We start from the raw sequence: 21,348 nt of genomic DNA on the forward strand, positions 1-21,348 counted from the left end.
ATCTCAACGTTCTGCCTTAATTATAAACAATATTATTACTTTAAGTTTTATTTATTTTATATATTAATAATAATAAATAAAAAACAGCCAGATTTTTTTTTTTAATTTTTTTTGAAGGTGTAACAACCACCAACAAAGAGCGCGCGCTCCTGCTGCTGCGGCCACCTGCAACTTCTACAGCGCGTGAGCCCGCCTGTTCTCCCCTGTAACGCTTCGCTACCTCCCAGATGGCCCCTCCGGAGGCTCCACCGGAGGAGGCAGCTCAACAACAGGCTTTTTCTGCACTTATAAACTCCTTACCGCCCCAACGAGCTCGTCTTTCTATCTCCAAATTCATTAAAAAAATCGAGGGATTATAGGAGGTTTCTCTTCCTCCTACCTTGCCTAGAATGGCTATTCTTGCTTTGGCGGAAAAGGGACTAATAGGGAAATTTACAGGTCTTTGGCCCTCACCAAAAACTGTTCAGAGGTGGGTGGAAAGGAACTGGGCAGACAAAATTCAAGGGAAAATTGCTATTAGGTTCTGCGGGAAGGGATACTTCACTTTCCACTTTGAGACAAAGGACAACAAGGATTTGATATTTCGCAATGGCCCTTACTTCATGGATTCCAGAGGTTTGTATTTAAACAAATGGACACCGGATTTCGATCCAGAGCTAGATATCCCTAATGCGGTTCCTGTTTGGGTTTGTCTCCCTCACCTCTCATTGCATTGCTGGGGATATGAATCAGTGCGCGCCATTGGAAATGCGGTCAGCAAATACATTGATCGGAGTGAGCCAAGAGATAATATGCAGGCATGTGCCCGTATCTGTGTCGAGGTTGATCTGGGTAAAGGTCTTCCAGAAGCCATCAAGCTCAAAGTTGATGAATGGTCGCACATACAACAACTCGACTACGAACAGATCCATGTCAAGTGTAAGGTATGTCACGAGTATGGTCATTTTTCTAACCGCTGCACTAAGCTCTCTAATGTTGATAATAACTCACAAGAAGAACAATGGGAAGTGGTAAAAAATAAAAAATCAGCCCCTGGTCTCAAACTGCCCAATGAAACTGGACCTTCCTCTCATCCCCCTCCCTCCTCCCATAACCCTTTCGCCCTGCCCTCATCCCCTCCTCCTTCCTCTCCTCACTTGCCTCAATCCCCTGGAATGCTGAAATCCCTTCCATCTCCTCCATCCTCCAATCCCTTCCACGTCCTCTCCCTACCCGAAGATGAGCCTATTCCCTTGAATCTTCCTAAACCCCCCTCTTCCCCCCATCCTTTGACCATTTCTCCCCCCCTTTTATCAGATCCCCTCCCTCCTAGAATTACTCGCAGCAACTCCAAGGACCAGGGATCCTCTCTAGATGGTCAAAAGAAGCTGGGAAGAAAGACCTCCAAACAGCATAGGGACGAGAATGCACAGAAAGATATAGCTCTAGGACTACAAAATCCAATAGAATCTTACATTCAGGGCACAAAAGATCAAGAAACAACAAGCAAAGACAAGGGAGGCAGAGCACCTCCTCGAATCACAAGTTTGAAATGATCAAAATCCTTTCATGGAACAGCAGGGGACTCGGGCACCCCTCCAAAACCAACACCCTAAAAGATCTTATAACACAGGGGAAACCTTCCATTATCTTAATTTAGGAAACAAAGCAAAGAGAGTCAGAAATCAATAAGATTATCAATAGGCATAAGTGTTATAAAGGAAGTATTTGTGAAGTGAGAGGGGCCTCTGGTGGAATTACTACCATCTGGAATCAGGATAAATGGAATAGCGAAGCTGAACTAATAGAACAGCATTGGATAAAAACATTGTTGAGGAATAACATGAGCAAACAACAGATTGTCATTTTTAATGTTTATGCCCCTAATCACTACAGGGATAAAGAAGTTTGTTGGGACTCTCTCAGCAAAAACATAATGGAAGAAGATAATAGTAACATCATCTTAGGAGGTGACTTCAACTTAATCCTCCATGCCAATGAAAAGCGTGGGGGAAGCTTTATGCCAGATCCATTCAGAAATCAGCTGGAAAACATAATGCAAAGCGGTGACATGATAGATATCATTCCAAAAAATCGAAAATATACATGGAGTAATCGTAGACTGGGTAGTAGCAATATAATGGAGAGACTGGACCGGTTCTTGGTCAACATATCCTTTCTCTCTTCATTTTCAGTTGTCAACTCTTCCATTTTGCCCTTTGCAGTCTCAGATCGCTACCCAATTATATTACCAATGGATATGCACTGCCCCCTCGGGCCGCTTCCATTCAAATATAATCACATATGGAGCGATTACCAAGCAGCCAGAAATATCATTCAGCACACCTGGGGTCAACATATTGAAGGATCTCCAGGCTTCATATGGGAGAACAAGTTAAGAAATGTGCAAAAAGCGCTCAAAAAGTGGGCCAAAACGAAATACAATGAACCTGAGGAAAAAAAACGTGAGTTGAAATCCAAAATCGAAGACCTCCAATGCGTAATAGAGCAATAGGAGTATTTCCAGAATGAAAAGGCATAAGAAGAAAAATTATACAATCAACTGTGCAGAATCAAAAGAGAGGAGGAAGAAAAGTGGCGCATTAAGTCAAGGCAAATCTGGCTGGAAAGCGGGGATAAGAATACCTCCTTTTTTCACAAACAAGCCACTGCACAACAAATCACAAATACCATAACAGCCATCGTACACAGTGCAGGGACTCAAAATATTGAACAAGCAGATATCAAAGGGGCTGCCACAGACCATTTTAAGGAGATCTTAACTGAAACAGGGGAGGAAGAACTCTATGATGACCTACTACAGCACTTGCCAACCAAGGTCATAGCTGATTTAAACAAAAAGTTGATAGAAGAGATAAAAGAGAAAGAAATATTGGAAGCAATTTGGAGCCTTCAGCCTAACAAGGCACCTGGACCGGATGGTTTCCCAATCTGCTTTTATAGGGAATACTGGGAGCTGATAAAAAAGGATCTCATCAATATTTCAAGTGGATACAGAGAAAAGGCAAAATAGGAGGTTATACAAACTCTACTCATCTGGCCCTCATTCCTAAGGAGAACCGCCCTTCCAACTTCTCTCGCTTCAGGCCAATATCATTATCTAACTCTTCATACAAAATCTTCACTAAAATCCTAGCCTCTCATCTCAAACCACTCCTACCGATGCTAATTTCTGAAAACCAAGGAAGCTTTATGGCTAATAGACAAATTTCAGACTCTATTCTTTTGGTTCAGGAAGCCATACATTCAAGCCATTCAAGGAATGAAAAAGGCTTTATTTTGAAATTAGACTTGGCCAATGCCTTTGACAGGGTAAGGCATTCTTTCCTCTTTGTAGTTCTTCAGAAAATGGGTTTCTCTCCTCTCCTTCTTAATATCATAAGAGCCTGTATCTCTGGCCCATGGATCGCTCCCCTTATCAATGGTAGACCTGGACCTTCCTTCCAATCCTCAAGCGGATTAAGACAAGGTTGTCCCTTATCCCCATATCTTTTCATCCTAATGGCAGAATCATTAAGCTGTGCGCTTGACCATAAGAGGCAGACAGGCCTCATCACTGGAATTAAATTTGAAGATGGCATAAAAAATATAAACCATTCTCAATTTGCTGATGATACTCTATTGTTGGGGGGGCAACCACTGTTATAGCACGAAGATTTAAATCCTTGCTAGATAAATTCACGAGATACTCAGGGGGTCAAATTAATCATCTCAAAAGTTGCATTTATGGATGGAATGCTTCATCTCAAACGATCCACAACATTGCTAACATTTTTGGTGTCCCTTGTAGGTTAAATTGGGACTGCTTCAGTTACTTGGGAATGTCGGTGAGTATAGGGAATGCAAGGGCAGGTGTTTGGGATTTAACCTTAGACAAAATGAAAAGGAAAGTTCATAAATGGGGAACTTCATGGCTCAATCTAGCTGGGCGATTGGTGCTTCTCAAATCGGGCCTCTCCTCTCTGCCCCTCTATCAATTTTCTCTGGCTCAAGCTCCAGCATCCTTCCATCGTAAAATGGATAGTGTTCTCAGATTATTTCTCTGGCAGGGAGGAAAGAACAAGAAGAAAAAATTCAACCTAGTAAGATGGAAACATGTTATCCAAAACCAATAGAAAGGAGGCCTTGGCATAAGATCCCCATCACTCATGAATTTAGCTTTTGGAGGGAAGATGATATGGAGACTTATGGAAAATCAAACAGCTTGGTGGAAAAAAGTCCTGGAGGAAAAATACCTCAATCAGCCAAGGCAGCATCTACTCACAACTGAGATCCCCAACAAAAATTGTACAAAGATATGGAAGCTTTGCAAAAAAGCTATTGCCTTCATGGCGCAAAATGTCTCCAAAGTGCCAAAAGGAGGTGCAACTGTAAACATCGGTTCTGATAAAATCATGGGAAACCCTCCCATAAATAGTCTCCCAGGTATGGATCCCATAATCTTCTATTTACAAAGTAAAGGTATATGTAATTTAGGCCAAATCTCTCAATGGGATGCATCAACCCACGTTTGGATGCGATGGAAATTTCCTCCCATCCCCCATCATCTCAAAGGCAGCTTTGACTTTTTTTGCAATCACCTGCATAGTATTGCGCCCACCTTCAAAAACGACAAGGATGAGTTCAGATGGGACCCTACAGGAACTAGTTACTCAATCAAAGCAGGCTATGATTATTTAAGCAGCAAGGAACACCCAGCGACAGCGTGGATACACTGGAAGATTTTAAAGAAAGCAGAAGCAATTCCGAAGATTAAATTTTTCATGTGGACTCTCCTGAAAGGAAAAATTCTCACTGTAGAGAATCTCAAAAAAAGAGGCATTACTGGACCCTCCAGATGTCCTAACTGTAAAGTAGCAGAGGAATCCATACAACATCTTTTTATCTCCTGTCCCTTTGCAGTCTCATGCTAGAACAGTATCATCCCCTCCGCACCTTCCATATCGAATTCTCAGCACTCCATCGATGAAGCTCTAAATAATTGGAAGAGGAACTACCCTTGGCAACCCATGAAGCATAATCCCGCTAAAAGAGTATGGGACGCCCTCCCATTTGCTCTTTTATGGTGGATATGGATTGCTCGGAATAACATGATATTTCGAGATAAAGAAACATCGATCAGGCGCCTTTCCATCAAAGCAAAATTTCTAGCGACTAAAACCATAGCTTCCAAGATAACCAAAAAAATAGATACCACCAGTCTCTGGACAGAGGAAAGAGATTTCATTCGAAATCTTCTTGACAAGACCAGTACTCCTTCAACAGTGAAAATTAACAATATTAGGGGCAAAGCAAACAGTTTCAGTTGGAAAATACGCTTAAAACATGACGAATTCAACAACTGTCTCCAATCAAGAAATTCTCATTCTTTATTTTTCGACGGAGCATCTAAATCTAACCCAGGAGCAGTGGGAGCAGGGGGTATCATTTATAATCCTTCAGGTGATCCCATATCCTCTTATGAATGGGCATTGGGAATCCTTTCCAACAACAGAGCTGAAGCTCTGGGCCTCTACCAAGGCATCCTTCAGCTACAGGCCCAAGAGATCAAAAAAGGCCTCATATTTGGTGATTCCGCCATTATAATCAGCTTAATGAACAGTAGCTGGCAAGCTTCCAATCTTTTTTTACAACAAACCATCAACCGATGTAAAAGTCTGACATCTCATGACCAGGGGTACCACTTCTATCACGTCCTCCGTTCGAACAATCAAGAAGCCGACAAAAGGGCTAGTCAAGCCTGCTCACGGGCAAAAGGAAGCATCCTATGCAACAATAAGATCCTACATCAATTCATACCTTGATATCTATGATTGTCTCAAACTGTTTTCCTTCAATGAACCGCGCTATTGTAAAAAAGGACTCTGATCAAATCCAAAGCAAATCTGAGGTATGCTGTTGCAAATCCATGATAATCCATTCATATCACACTGCAGGATATTTTTATACTCCGAATCAAATCTTTGACTGCAAGATCCGTGATCGCCCATGCCTATTCCACGTGAACCGATACTCATCAAGCCTCTGCTCGCTTACTATTTATCTCAGAAAGCCTCCCCTTCATTTCCAAGCCCCTTCTTCCAAGCTCTTTGTTGTCTTCACTTCCTCTGCAGTGACTATCAGTTGGTCGTCAATCTCCATTACTGGCCTCGCCTCCTTCTACATGTCCCCTTATGATCAATCCTTCCTCATCGATTTAATAAGGCCCGCTCTTCTGCTCCACTGTACCCCTGTTTTGATCTTTAGCAATTCCTATTGCCCGGCTACAGCTCCCGATCCCAAGTCTGATACCTCCTACAGAACTGTGCCCAGTTTTGTCGTAGCAGTTGGTGTGAGTTCTCTTCCAGCGTCGCTTCAAGCCAGCTTTGGAGCTCTTTTGATGGATCGAAGTGAGGATTGCCTGCATTGCCGTGACCTTCAAGCTGAGCTAGAACAAGTCAGAATGCATCAGCGCCTACTGGACGAAAAAATTGATGCTGCTACAAGGATTATCACAGCCAAATATGAGGCCGATCTCAACCTATTCCTGCACCGCATCTCTTCTCTGCAGGAGCAATTCAACGCTCTTTCAAATACCCGTGCGCACATCCAGGAGTCTGTTGAGATTCTCAAGTTTATGATGGACAAGATCAACGGTCCAAGCACCAGTTCCTCTAGTGCAAAAGTTGCAGCAGCTGACAGCCACCCGGAGGATTCCAACGCTCGGCAGATCAGCCACATAAGTATAGACTAGATGTATTGTAAAGTCAACTTGCTTTTGTCCCAATTTATCAGAATCTATACTTGTATTAGAATCTCTCAATTGGATTGTAAAAGTATTCCCTTGAACTGCCACAATGTAATTCAGCTGCAAGCTCATACTGTGAGCTCTCCCAATGTAACACCGGAGCTCAGTGTCCCCCTTCTTTTTTGAATACATCTAGCAACTGACTTTGTAAAAATAAATAAATAAATAAATTGATCACATTTTTTAAGTTTATTATTATACATTATAGTTTATTTAAATTATATTTAAATTTATTTTTATTAACTATAAAAATGATATTTCATTTAATATTTTCTTCATATTTTATATTATTAAAAACAAAAAGTTTTAACCATAGCATAGCTATAAATATTTTGTTTAAAAGGATGAGAGCATAACTAAATATCAATTAGTCCAGATTCGTCTTAACTCCAAATATACCGAGCATCCAGAGGGGTCAAATATTTTTTCACTCTAAAAAAGTTTGCATCTCAAGAGATTTGATCTCTCTCGGCACTTGGTAGGTCTGGAGTTAAGCTTCATCTAGGCTTGTAAAATTATTTTTATGTAACTTAAGTCAAAATGTTTTATTAATAATTATAATTATTAATTAATTAATTAATATATTTTATTTTTTAATTTAAACATATCAAAATATTAAGTAAGGCATTACATTACAACTTCTCTACCATACTGGCTCGAGCCGGGTAATAAAAATTATGTTACATGATATGAATATTGAAATATTTTAATTATGACTAAGGGTGAGAGTGAAATATTTTTATGTGTCATATCGAGTTGTAATATCATTGGGTTGAAAGAGATATGTGTCAACTCCACTAAGGGAATTACACATATCCCTCATACTAGGTTGTAAAATGTTCAACAACGAACAAAGCGAGCAAACTAAAAGTGAGATTTATTATAACACTTTTAACTAAAACTAACCAAATAAGTATATTCATTTTTCATTTTTATCATAGCCAATATTTTTTTAAACAACATTTTATATTTATTTAGAAGAAACATATATCAACTTGAGGTTGAGCACAATAGAAATTACACACCTCCCTCTTATTGTCTAGATAATCATATATTCCAAAAAGGCATCACAAGAATATTGTACTCTCAACATGACATATAAATGCATCACAAAAGGGACTTGGTCAACCAAAGCATTCTCATGGGGAAATCAACCTTTATATAGATGGATAACAAATTCTTATTCTTGAACTGCTTATATTTTAGACTTTAATTTTTTTTTGGGTTATGTCAATTACCTTAAAATATTTTGAGAAGAGCTTAGAAAAAAAGTTAAACATAAAACCCAAAACCAAAAAAATAATTCAATTATAGTACTTTTTCATTGTGAAACCAATGAGTTAATATTTTAAACTTTAATAGAAATCACGATTCATCTAAATTAATTAGAAGAGGGAGTTGGTTAGAAATTCCATTAAAGAAGAGGTGATAACAAAAACACCCTAAGAGGATTAGGGTAAAATGACAAGTATTGGAAATCTATGTAGAGATTTCACATCATTTAGTTTGATTATAATAATAATTTTAATAAATATTAGCTAGTGTAAACATTAGCTGTTTATGCAGGGAAAAGAATCGTGTCTTATAATTTTTATTTTGATATATTCTAAACCCTTTGTAAGAAAAACCATAAAACCTTTTTATAGATGTACCTAGCACAAATACATTTGGCCCCTCTTCGTGATCCATGTTGCAGTAAAAAAAACCATGTTAATTTTTTACTGGTCTTGATCCTAGACATGTGGGTATGGGCTCACTAAACTCTCGTTAGAAATTGTAGCAAGAAAGGCTCAATTTGACTTGTGCCTTAGTCAAATTGAGTAATTCGATTTTCCACCTTAGTAGGATGACTTGGATTGCAGTTAGCAAGAGTGACATGGCCTTGTCTACTAGTTAAGTATGTTAATTCGAGTTATAGGCTAGAAGTAGAGTTGTGCATGGGCTGATTGCTAAAATTTAGCAATATAGTTCAGTTATTTTCATTTGAACTCGGTTATCTGAGCTCAATTCATTAGTTTAGTCAATTGAGTAATAGAACTATTGTTAACTCACTAATCTCTCAATTAAACTAGTCAATCAACTAAAAATAGCCTAGACAGGCATGGAATTCGAATTACCTAGTTGGAGTGGAGGAAAAGGCATATTGTAATTATCAATTCTATAATAAATGAGTGTACATGCTTGGTAATTAAGCAGGTGATCTATTCCTTAGGAATCACGTAAGGAAATAGGGAATTCCACTATTATTTAGGAGCTCAAATTTTCCTGAATTGCACAAGTAAATAGGAGGGAGTTGGAGCCTTGGATTGGCTAAGTGTTGGCCAAAACAAGATAATCAACCTGAGAACATGTTTATAGTGTAGGGTGTGCTTTAGAGTTGAAGAAAGAGATTGTCATAGTTTCTCATTTTCATCTGATTAATGAAAAGCAACGAAGGGGTTTGTCCCAGTTGGGTTCCCCTATAAATCATTGTGTTCTTATGGTTTTGATGGTTGCATGTCATTGCATGTGTTTCTAAATTATGATTTCTATTCCGTAATATTATAGAGGAAATTTGTAATCTCTTATTTTCAGTTCGAATTCATCTGTAGTAGAAAATTTCTATTAATTTCTGCATGGTACCAGAGCTCAAAATCACAATAGAAACTAGTTAATAGATATTCTCCTTCAGAAATTTGGATTTGCAGATTCGGTGAAGCAGGTTTTCTTTTGTGCAGGAAAATGTCTTTCAATGAATTGAGATTGGAGTATGCCCTAGAGGGAACCTAAAATTTCATAGCTTGGAATGATAACATGGAAGCTGTACTTGATGATAATGGAGTGTTGGAGTACACCAAAACTAACATCCAAAAACCAAGAATATTAGACGCACAACAGTTAGCCCAGTGGAAGAAGGATACTGCAAAATCCAGGAGGATCATCCTAGAGGGTGTGAGAAACCACATAATCTCGAATTTACATGGCAAAGAAGCTCTATTTTCTATGTGGAATACCCTCGCTAAGCTATTCAAAAATAACAGTGATGCCGAAAAATTGGCATTGAGGGACAAGCTCAGAAACATCTGATTAAAGAAAAATGAAACCATTCCACATTACCTCTCCAAATTAAATCAGTGTCAAGATGAGCTTGGAGGAGTTGGAGAAAATATACCGTCTTTTGAGCTAGTGAGCTCTCTTAGGACTTCCAAAATCTTGGCATAGTTACCACGACTTTGTAAATGGAAGGGATAAATTTCCAAATTGGGAGAGACTTTGGTCCGATTTGGTGTAGGAATAAATTCAAAGATACACTAGTGATGGAGTAAAATCCAAAGCTAAGGAGGAAGAGAATTTTGCCTTGGTTTGGAAGGGTAAGAAAGCTAAGGGCAAGAATTCCCAAAGCAAGCCAAAAATGTGGAAAGAAGAAGGACCTAAGCAAGATAAAAAGTTTTCACTGCCATGAATATGGGCACCATGCAACAAAGTGTCCGCACAAGAAGTCTAACAAGAAGCCTTCAAAAGGAGAAGGAGGTGAAGCACTTTCCTCATAATTCGAATTAGACTTCACCCTAATTGCATGCATGGAATACACTGTAATGGGGAGTGTGTGGCACCTAGATTCAGATGCATCGTTCCATATGATAGGATGCAAATAATTCTTCAGTAGCCTAGAGGATAAGGATCTCCAGATGCACATATAAATTGGGGATGATGGGAGGTACAATACCAAAGGAATTGGAATTGTAACCTTTAAGAGGGAGTTAGGCTCCCATATTCATATGAAAGATGTTATGTATGTACCTGGGCTGAATAAGAATTTGATCTTTGTAGATGTATTGAGGATAGAGGTTATGATGTTGTTTTCAGTAAGGGGAAAGACGTTTTGAGACATGTAGCTACCAGATAAGTGAAATAGATTGGAATTAGAGTGAAAAATATCTACAAACTTGAGGTGGAAGCTTGCGCTGCACTGAGTAGCAAGGTAGAAAATGTGTAGAGTCGAGGTGTTGGAGAACTCTGGTGTAGGCATATAGGAAACTTACACCATGGAGCCTTAAAAATCGTGTAGTAGATTACCACTGATCTTCCGAAATGCACCCTTGACCAACATGATGTTTTCAAGGGATGCATATCGGGGAAATATGCCAAATCCACGTTCCAGGGCTGAGATAACAGAGCGAGAGAAATCTTGGAGTGAGTCCACTATGATGTATGTGGACCCTTTTCAACAACCTCTACAACAAAAAATAGGTATTATGTAGTTTTTGTTGATGACTTTTCTAGAAAATGCTGGATTTTCTTCATGAGGAAATATGATGAAGTGTTTTCCAAATTTGTTGAATTCAAAGCATTGGTTTAAAAGGACACTGCTCATAAATTGAAAGCCCTGAGAAGTGATAATGGAGGATAATTTGTTTCTAACACCTTCAAGGACTTTTGTGCCAAAGAGGGGATTAGAAGAGAATTGATAACACTTCTTAACCCACAACAAAATGGGGTGCCTGAAAGGAAAAATAGAAGCATAGTGGGAGAAACAAGAGCCATGTTGCATGATCAAGGGCTTTCACTAAATATTTTGGTAGAAGCATGCAACACCATAGTTTATTGGTGGAAAAGGAGCCCTCATAGAATACTTGACATGATCACACTCGAAGAAGCTTTGTCTGGGAGGAAGCCAAATGTATCTCATTTTCGAATTTTTGGAGCTACTATGTCTTGGCATGTCTCCAAGGATAGTAGGGAAAAATTGGAGGCTAAAACAAAGATGGGGGTCTTTGTAGGATACACAGGGACTCCACATAACTATAGGGTGTATTTTCCCTCACACAGGGTGACAGTGGTGAGGAGACATGTCAAATTTGATGAGGAGAAGGCTATGAGATGTTGTCTAGAGCGAGAGTTGAGTATATCAGTAGAGGAGGATCTTTTAGCTCTAAAGGAGGAGCTTCATATAGAGCTTCAGGATATTGTGGAGAAGCCACACGTGGAGGAGAAAACATGAGGCTGAGTGGAGACACCCACTCAATGGGAATCTTCTAGAGAAGGGAAGAAGAGAACGAGAGAAGATGACAGGTTGGTGCAAGATGCAAGGGAGAATGTGGGAGCTCCTACATCCTTGTGTAGACAGAGGAGTTTACTACAAAAATACAATAGGTGTATGGATCTCATGACAAAACTTATTTAGTCAGAGCCTTCTTTAGCTGAGGAAGAGATTTCTCAACTAGTGTGGGTTGATGCCACGGTGGAGGAGTATGACTCCATCATGAAGAACAATGTGTGGGAGGTGGTGTCGAGACCAGAGAACAAGTCAGTGGATGGTTCTAGATGGATTTACAAAGTGAAGCATGCAACTAATGGGAGCATTGAGAAGTACAAGGCCAAATTTTTGGAAAAAGGCTTCTCATAGGTAGAGGAAGTTGACTATAAGGAAACTTTTTTCCCTGTGGCAAGATATTCCCCAATCATGACCATTCTAGAATTATCTGCGTAGATGGGGTGGAAGATCCATCAGATGGATTTGAAGACCACCTTCCTCAATGGTGTTGTTGAGGAGGAAATTTACATAGAGCATCCAGAGGGATTTTAGACATATGAAAGGAAGACACATGTGTGCATACTCAGGAGAGCCCTGCATGGTCTCATGTAGGTTCCCTAAGCACGATACACTAGGATTGACACATATCTCATTGGATTGGGATTCACCAAAAGTGAAGCAGATGCCAATCTCTATCACATTGTAGTAGATGGAAAGTTGCTTATCTTGGTATTGTATGTTGATAACTTGATACTTATAGGGGATGAGCATCTAATCCACTCTTGCAAGGAGGACCTTGCAAGAGAATTCAAGATGAAATACATGGGCTTGATGCATTACTTCCTTGGGCTAGAAGTGTGGCAGGGTGATGGCGAGCTGTTTGTGAGTCATGGGAATTATTCCTCTGAAATACTTCCGAGATTTCACATGGAGAAATACAAACCTATGGACACTCCTCTAGCTACAAACTGGAGGAAGGAGGATGCCTCTTCAGGAGAGGCAATAGATGTTACCATCTACAAACAACTTGTGGGATATGTTATATGGAATTTATACCTACGGATCAATACATATTCCCTGAGTGGGTAGTTACACTTAGAACAATAGAAATAGAGTGGTTTGACCTTTTCCTACAATATATAGATGAGATGAAGGAACTTACTTGCGATCTTTCACTTCCTTTGATCTCCTTTGAATTTCTCTCGTTGCTCCCGCTCGAATTGAATTCACTCAATTAGTACCTATCAAAAGAAACAAAAGACAACAACGATCAAAGCATATGATCTATGTACTATAAACAAATGGAATCGACAACATTCAAACATATATGCATCATAGATATGAACAAGAATATGGGAAAAGGAACAAACAACTTTATTAATGTAGAAGGAAGAGTTACACCCAATGCGGTTCGATCTTGTGTCACTCATCCAGCTTAGTCCAAACCCTCATCACACCAATAGCACATCAATCCAGCAGCATAACATTACTCAACAATGAACTCAAATCTCAAACCAACAATATTTCTCTACAATCTTCAAATTCCAGCCCCCTGATCACTATGATGAGTGGTCAATTTATAGGGAAATGCAAGTGGTTTTGTCATAAATTGGGAATTGAATGGTTTTCCAAAATTGGAGTTAGTTTCCATGGAGAAAGGGATGAGAGGATAGAGGGCTAATTGATCCATAGCCTATCCAAAGTCGAGCTCATAGGATGAGATAAGAGCTGGGCATCCTTCTAGAATGCTCTAGAATCAAGGAATATTCCCAAAATCCTATGTCAATTTCGCTCATTCTCGCCCAGCGCAGGTATAAGTGGGCCTAAGTGCACTGCAGTGCAGGTTTGAATGGGCCTACCTACTCTGCAGCGTAGTTGCCCCTGACCAAGGCTGCGCTGGTGTCCCAAGGAGGCATTTTAGTAGGGTTTCAAGCTAGGAAACTTTCATGGATGAAAGCATTCAATTTGATGACTTGTCTAGGGCATGTAGCAACTGAATTAGGGTTTGATGAGCCCTAATTATATTGATCTAATTATCGGGAGTGATGTGCCCAAATAAACCTGTAATAGTTGCCCCCTAAAGCATGAAGTCGAAAATGATAATGTTGAGTGATATGCTTTATGATGTGATGAGGAGGATCTGAAGCGGACGATGACCTGCATCAATTACAATACATAATATCATGATATCTTTGAATTTTTCATGAATTTCTGAGGGAAGGCATACCCATACTCAACATATAAACTTTTCATTACATGTACATAAATAAGATAGTCGTCTATAAATATAGACCCATGATAGGAAGACCATCTATGTAAAGCCATCGTACAGATGATTTAATACTCTCCTGAAATCGTAGCCTGGATGGATGAAACTAGATCCAGGGTCTTCTATCTCGTCCAATTGTTTGATCAAGTATGAGTCTAACCATGTGAACATGTGATCTAAAGTCGAACATGGGAAGACACCGTCTGATTACCAGCGAATGATGTAAGCTGTTAACAGACGCGAGAGAAATCATTGATAATGATAATGATTCTCAAGGTAGTACAGTACATTCCGCATTGTGTGAATAGATGTTTTGATGTCGAACACCATACAAAGTCTTTTGGTCGAAGGCCTGTGATGTAAAGCTGACACTGGAAGTGAGAAACTTGCCATTGATGTATGCAAGCCTCAAGGTACTAGAAGGGTGTTTCTAAGTCAACTTCTTGGATAATGTGCTGATGCCGACAAGAAACAACTCATCACAAAAGGGCCTTGATGTATCCCCCATCAACGACACGAAACAAGTTTAATGATTTTGAAGACAGAATGTGACTGATGACACAATGTTCAGGAATGGTGGTCATGAAAATGAAGGTTTATGAGTATTGCAAAGGATCAAGTTTACTGAGTGACTTCTCTTGAACATGTCGGCGACATTGAATGAATTGGCAGCATTGACCCAAAACCAAAGTGATGGATGGTGTGATAGACCATAGGTATGATAACCATCAAGCAGATAATCTAACCCAAATAGTCACAAAGATGAAGTGAAAGTGTCATGTTCAAGATTGACTTGCTACCATAAAGTGATTTATCCCTTTTCCCATTTTCCCCAGTCATTGTTGACCAGTACCTCTTTATTTTTTAACAAGCTTGAAGAGGATAACATATGCTTGTAGTATAATTCAACCCTTTGGGTGAATCCATCGCTATGTGATGTTTTAAAGAGTCTAGCGAAGGTGAAACTTGGTCTTGTCATGATAGAAAAGTTTGTTGCTATTTGATGCTTTAACGAGTTTAACGACAATGAGAACAATCCTTTTCATATTTAGAGAGTTTGAAAAAGGACAAAAAGAAAACTCCACAAGTTATTTTTCGTAAATTTGTCTCTCAAGTTTGAAAAAGCGTAAAATAATACAAGAGTGAACCTATTGACCATGTTCGATCAACGTATTCCTTTTTCATAAGTAATCTATCTTAGTCCAGAAAAGGGTTAAACTTATACTGAGTAGATGTCATTTCCAATCCGTTTACGAGCTGAAAAGGACAAGCGCTCGACAATATTTTCATGTTTCAAGAGTCTGAAAAGAGCTTAAAGTGGACTCCACTTAGAGGAACGAGTGGTGTCTAGGATAACAACTAGTTCTGGTGATGTTGGAATTTCTCAAAACATGTTGATTTATGTGAAGAGGCTGGCTAATACGACCACTCATTGCAATTGTTCCTCTAAAAGGTTAAAACAACCAAGTGAAAGCGTACGATCGGCCAAGCAGATAGTGATGATGGAAGGAGAAAAACCAAGGCTCATCTAATAGAAGACGCTGATAGAATGGAAATCACGAGGGTTGAAATGGAGATGGGTTCATTTTTACACAAGCTTGAACCATAGGGAACTATGCTTGGATTCAGTTTCATGTTTACACAAGCTTGAAATGAAAAACTATGCTTGGATTCAATTTCATGTTTACACAAGCTTGAAATGAAAAACTATGCTTGGATTCAGTTTAATTTTTACAAAAGCTTGAATCATAGGGAACTATGCTAGAGATTGGTTTACATGCCCCCAGCATGAAAATCGATTCTGGTTTAAAATGTTTTTTTTTTTTTTTTTTTTAATTTAAGTATATTTTGTTTTTTTTTTTTTTTAAATCTTGATTTTAATAGTTTTTTAGATTGTTATTGGCTTTCTTTTTAATTTTCTTTCTTTCTTTCTTCTTTTTTTTTTTTTTTTTGGTAGTAGTAGTAGTAGTTTTTTGTTAATGCTTTTTAAATTTTTTCTATTTTTAGTTACTTAATTTTATAGTTTTTTCAATTTTTTTTTTTAATGGTTTACGAGATAATTTTATTATTATTATTTTTTTTTTTTTTTATTTTTTATTTATTTATTTATATATATTTTTTACATTTTTTATGTTTTTTTTTGTCTTTTATATATATATTTTTATATTTGTTTTTTCATGTCAAAAAAATTTGACATAAAAATTTTAAGTTGTAAAACAATCTAACATTTAAAAAAAATATCCATACTTGAAACATTAAAAAATTTAAAGTGTAAAAAATTGTTAAATTTAGAAAATAATTATTTACATTTCATACATTTGAAAATTTAAAGTAAAAAAATAGGTCTTTTAAAAAAAGGGCCTCATGCAAAATCACCATTTTTTAAAATCAGCACGCAAATCACTAACATTCTAAAACGTAATGTGCATAAAAAAATTTAAAGTGTCAAAAACTATGCTCTAAAAAAAATATGCGTGTTCTGCATCGCCCCTTTTCAAAATCGGGTCACCTTTTTGCTATCTCTACGAAACAAATAACAGTATCAGTTCCCGTTTCAAAGTTTACATTGTTAAAGCATACCACTCAACATTATCATTTTTGACTTCATGCTTTAGGGGGCAACTGTTATAGGTCCATTTGGGCACATCACTCCCGACGATCATATCAATATAATTAGGGCTCATCAAACCCTAATTTAGTTGCTACATGCCCTAGACAAGTCATCAAATTGAATGTTTTTATCCATGAAAGTTTCCTAGCTTGAAACCTTGCTGAAATGTCTCCTTGGGACACCAGCGCAGCCTTGGTCAGGGGAAATTGCGCTGCAAAGCAGGTAGGCCCATTCAAACCTACACTGCAGTGCACTTAGGCCCACTTATACCTGCGCTGGGCGAGAATGAGTGAAATTGACATAGGATTCTCAAAATATTCCTTGATTCTAGAGCATTCTAGAAGGATTCCCAATTCTTATCTCATCCTATGAGTTCAACTTTGGATAGACTATGGATCAATTAGCTCTCTATCCTCTCATCCCTTTCTCCATGGAAACTAACTCCAATTTTGGAAAACCATTCAATTCCCAATTTATGACAAAACCACTTGCATTTCCCTATAAATTGACCACTCATCATAGTGATCAGGGGGCTTGAATTTGAAGATAGTAGAGAGATACTGTTGGTTTGAGATTTGAGTTCATTGTTGAGTAATGTTATGCTGCTGGATTGATGTGCTATTGGTGTGATGAGGGTTTGGACTAAGCTGGATGAGTGACACGGGATCGAACCACATTGGGTGTAACTCTTCCTTCTACATTAATAAAGTTGTTTGTTCCTTTTCCCATATTCTTGTTCATATCTATGATGCATATATGTTTCAATGTTGTCGATTCCATTTGTTTATAGTAGATAGATCATATGATTTGATCGTTGTTGTCTTCTGTTTCTATTGACAAGTACCAATTGAGTGAATTCAGTTCGAGCGGGAGCGATGGGAGCAATTCAAAGGAGATCAAAGGAAGCGAAAGATCACAAGTAAGTTCCTTCATCTCATCTATCTATTGTAGGAAAAGGTCAAACCACTTTCTTTCTGTTGTTCTAAGTGTAACTACCCACTTAGGGAAGATGTACTTATCTGTAGGTATAAATTCCATATAACAAATTTTTGACTTCATGCTGGGGGGCATGCACCTAGAATCGAGTCATCATGCTGGGGGCATGTAAACCAATCTCAAGCATAGTTCCCTATGGTTCAAGCTTGTGTAAAAATGAACCCAACTTGTGTAAAAATGAAACTGAATCCAAGCATATTTTTTCATTTCAAGCTTGTGTAAACATGAAAATGAATCCAAGCATAGTTCCCGATGGTTCAAGCTTGTGTAAAAATGAACCCATGTCCATTTTAACCCTCATGATTGCCATTCTATCAGCCTCTTCCGTCAAATGAGCCTTGGTTTTTCTCCTTCCATCACCACTATCTGCTTGGCTAATCATACGCTTTCACTTGGTTGTTTTACCCTTTTTGAGGAACAATAACAACGAGTGGTCTTATTAGCCAACCTCTTCACATAAATCAACATGTTTTGAGAAATTCCAACATCACTGGAACCAGTTTCTATCCTAGACACCACTCGTTCCTCTAAGTGGAGTCCTCTTTAAGCTCTTTTTAGACTCTTGAAACATGAAAATATTGCCAGGCGCTTGTCCTTTTCAGCTCGTAAATGGATTGGAAACGACATCTACTCAGTATAAGTTTAACCCTTTTTCGGACTGATATAGATTACTTACGAAAAAGGGATATGTTGATCGAACATGGTCAATACGTTCTCTCTTGTATTATTTTATGTTTTTTTGGACTTGAGAGACAAATTTATGAAAAAGAACTTGTGGAGTTTTCTTTTTGTCCCTTTTCAAACTCTCTAAATATGAAAAGGACCAAGTTCTCATTGTCTTTAAACTCGTTAAAGCATCAAATAGCAACAAACTTGTCTATCATGACAAGACCAAGTTTTACCTTCGCTAGACTTGTTAAAACATCACATAGCGATGGATTCACTCGAAGGGTGGAATTATACTACAAGCATATGTTATCCTCACCAATATGGTCGCTAATTTGCTATATGGAATTTATACCTACGGATAAGTACATCTTCCCTAAGTGGGTAGTTACACTTATAACAACAGAAAGGAAGTGGTTTGAACTTTTTCTACAATAGATAGATGAGATGAAGGAACTTGTGATCTTTTGCTTCCTTTGATCTCCTTTGAATTGCTCCCATCGCTCCCCCTCGAACTGAATTCACTCAATTGGTACCTGTCAACAGAAACAGAAGACGACAACAATCAAAGCATATGATCTATCTAATATAAAGAAATGGAATCGATAACATTGAAACATATATGCATCATAAATATGAACAAGAATATGGGAAAAGGAACAAACAACTTTATTAATGTAGAAGGAAGAGTTACACCTAATGCAGTTCGATCCCGTGTCACTCATTCAGCTTAGTCCAAACCCTCATCACACCAATATCACATCAATCCAGAAACATAACATTACTCAACAATGAACTCAAATTTCAAACCAATAGTATTTCTCTACTATCTTCAAATTACAGCCCCCTGATCAATATGATGAGTGGTCAATTTATAGGGAAATGCAAGTGGTTTTGTCATAAATTGGGAATTGAATGGTTTTCCAAAATTGGAGTTAGTTTCCATGAAGAAATGGATGAGAGGATAGAGGGATAATTGATCCATAGCCTATCCAATGTCGAGCTCATAGGATGAGATAAGAGCTAGGCATCCTTCTAGAATGCTCTAGAATCAAGGAATATTCCCAAAATCCTATGTCAATTTTGCTCATTCTTGCCCATCGCATGTATAAGTGGGCCTAAGTGCACTGCAGTGCAGGTCTGAATGGGCTTACCTGCTCTGCAGCGCAGTTTCCCTTGACCAAGGCTGCGCTGGTGTCCCAAGGAGACATTTCAGTAGGGTTTCAAGCTAGGAAACTTTCATGGATAAAAGCATTCAATTTGATTACTTGTCTAGGGCATGTAGCAACTAAATTAGGGTTTGATGAGCCCTAATTACACTGATCTGATCGTCGGGAGTGATGTGCCCAAATAGACATGTAATAGGATCCTTGATGTATCTAGTGAAAACAAGGCCCGACATATGCTATGCAGTTTATCAGTCGAGTCAAGCCATGGTAAAGCCTACAAAAATGTATTGGAAGACAGAAAAGCATGTCTTAAGATACCTCAGAGGCATAACTGAGTATGGGTTATGGTACAAGAGGACATAGGGAGTGAAGCTCCAAGGCTTCACTGATGCATATTGGGAAGGGAGTCCATTAGAAAAGAAAATCACTTTAGGTGCTATCTTTAGCGTTGGGTATGCAACTATTTCCTAGTATAGCAGGAAACAAAGGTGTGTGGTACTCAGCTCAACAAAGGCTAAATACATGGCTTCAAGTCAAGAAACATGTGAGGCCATATGGATAAGGAAAATAATTGTGAGTAATTTTAGTCAGGAGATGGATCCGACAATGATTTATTATGATAATCAGAGTTGTATTAAACTCTCTAAGAATCCAATATTTCATGATAGGTCCAAGCATATTGATATCAGGTACCATCACTTGTGAGATTGTGTGCATAGGATAATTATGATGCTATAGTACATTCCAACTAAGGAGCAAGATGAAAATATATTAACAAAGGCATTGTCAAGAGGCAAATTCGAATTCCATAGGTGCAAGATAGGAAGGGTGCTAAATCCCTTTCTTGCTAAGACGAAGTATTAGAAATTGAAGCAAGAAAGGGTCAATTTTACTTGTGCCTTAGTAAAATTGAGTAAATCAATTCTCCACATCAACATGATGACATCCCAGATATCACCCTTACATTGAGGTGCCACACGCTTCCTTAACCCACCAAGATATTGCTCCAGTTTCTCAATTAAGGATATCAGTGTTAAGGATGTCTTTGGCCTTTCTTCCTGCGAAGGTTTCAACACAGGCTCATATTTTGTGGGCAGTTCAACATATTTCTCTACAAGATTTGTATTCCCCAACCCCAGGGAACACCAGAACTCGAAAAAAAAGTATTCAAAGCGCCCAGAACTTTCCCGAGCTCCCATTGCATCTCTCACTGAAAAGGGAATGTTCCCATACAGTTTCAAAGCTCCCGAGAGCTATAGGCTAGAAATAGTGTTGTGCATGGATTGATTGCTAAAATTTCGCAATCTAGTTCAGTTATTTTCAGTTGAACTCAGTTAACCTAGCTCAAGTCATTAGTTGAGTCAATTGAGTAGTAGAATTATTGTTAACTCACTGATTTCTCAATTAAACTAGCCAATCAACTAAAAATAACCCATACATGCATGGAATTCGAATTTCCTAGCTGGAGTGGAGGAAAAGGCACATTGTAATTATCAATCATATACTAGTTGAGTGTACATGATTGTTAATTACGCAGGTGATATATTCCTTGGGAATTGCACAAAGAAATAGGGAATTTACCTATTATTTAAGAGCTCAATTTCTCCTGAATTGTGTTAGGAAATAGGAAGAGGATTGAGCCTTGAATTGGCTAAGTGTTGGCTAGAGCAGGACAATCAATAGGAGAATATGTTTATAATGCAAGGTGTGATTTAAAGTTGAAGCAAGACATTGTAATAGTTTCTCACTCTCATGTGGTTAATGAAAATAAACAAGGGGGTTTTTCCCAGTTGGGTTTCCTTGTAAATCATTTTGTTCTAGTGGTTTTGATGGTTG

General features: G+C 38.3%; 1 protein-coding gene across 1 annotated transcript; it reads left to right on the forward strand.

Annotated features, from left to right (window-relative positions):
- The first annotated feature begins 1,915 nt into the window (after positions 1–1,915).
- LOC149229720 (uncharacterized) lies at positions 1,916–3,013 on the forward strand. Its single transcript, XM_089381114.1, has 2 exons — positions 1,916–2,403; positions 2,551–3,013. The coding sequence occupies exons 1-2, from the start codon at positions 1,916–1,918 to the stop codon at positions 3,011–3,013; spliced, it is 951 nt and encodes a 316-aa protein (XP_089237240.1).
- The last annotated feature ends 18,335 nt before the right edge of the window (positions 3,014–21,348 follow it).

This window comes from Pinus tabuliformis, chromosome J, assembly GCF_031772625.1.
Source record: "Pinus tabuliformis cultivar Carrire ecotype Pingquan chromosome J, CPIR1, whole genome shotgun sequence".
NCBI classification, from domain to species: Eukaryota; Viridiplantae; Streptophyta; class Pinopsida; order Pinales; family Pinaceae; genus Pinus; species Pinus tabuliformis.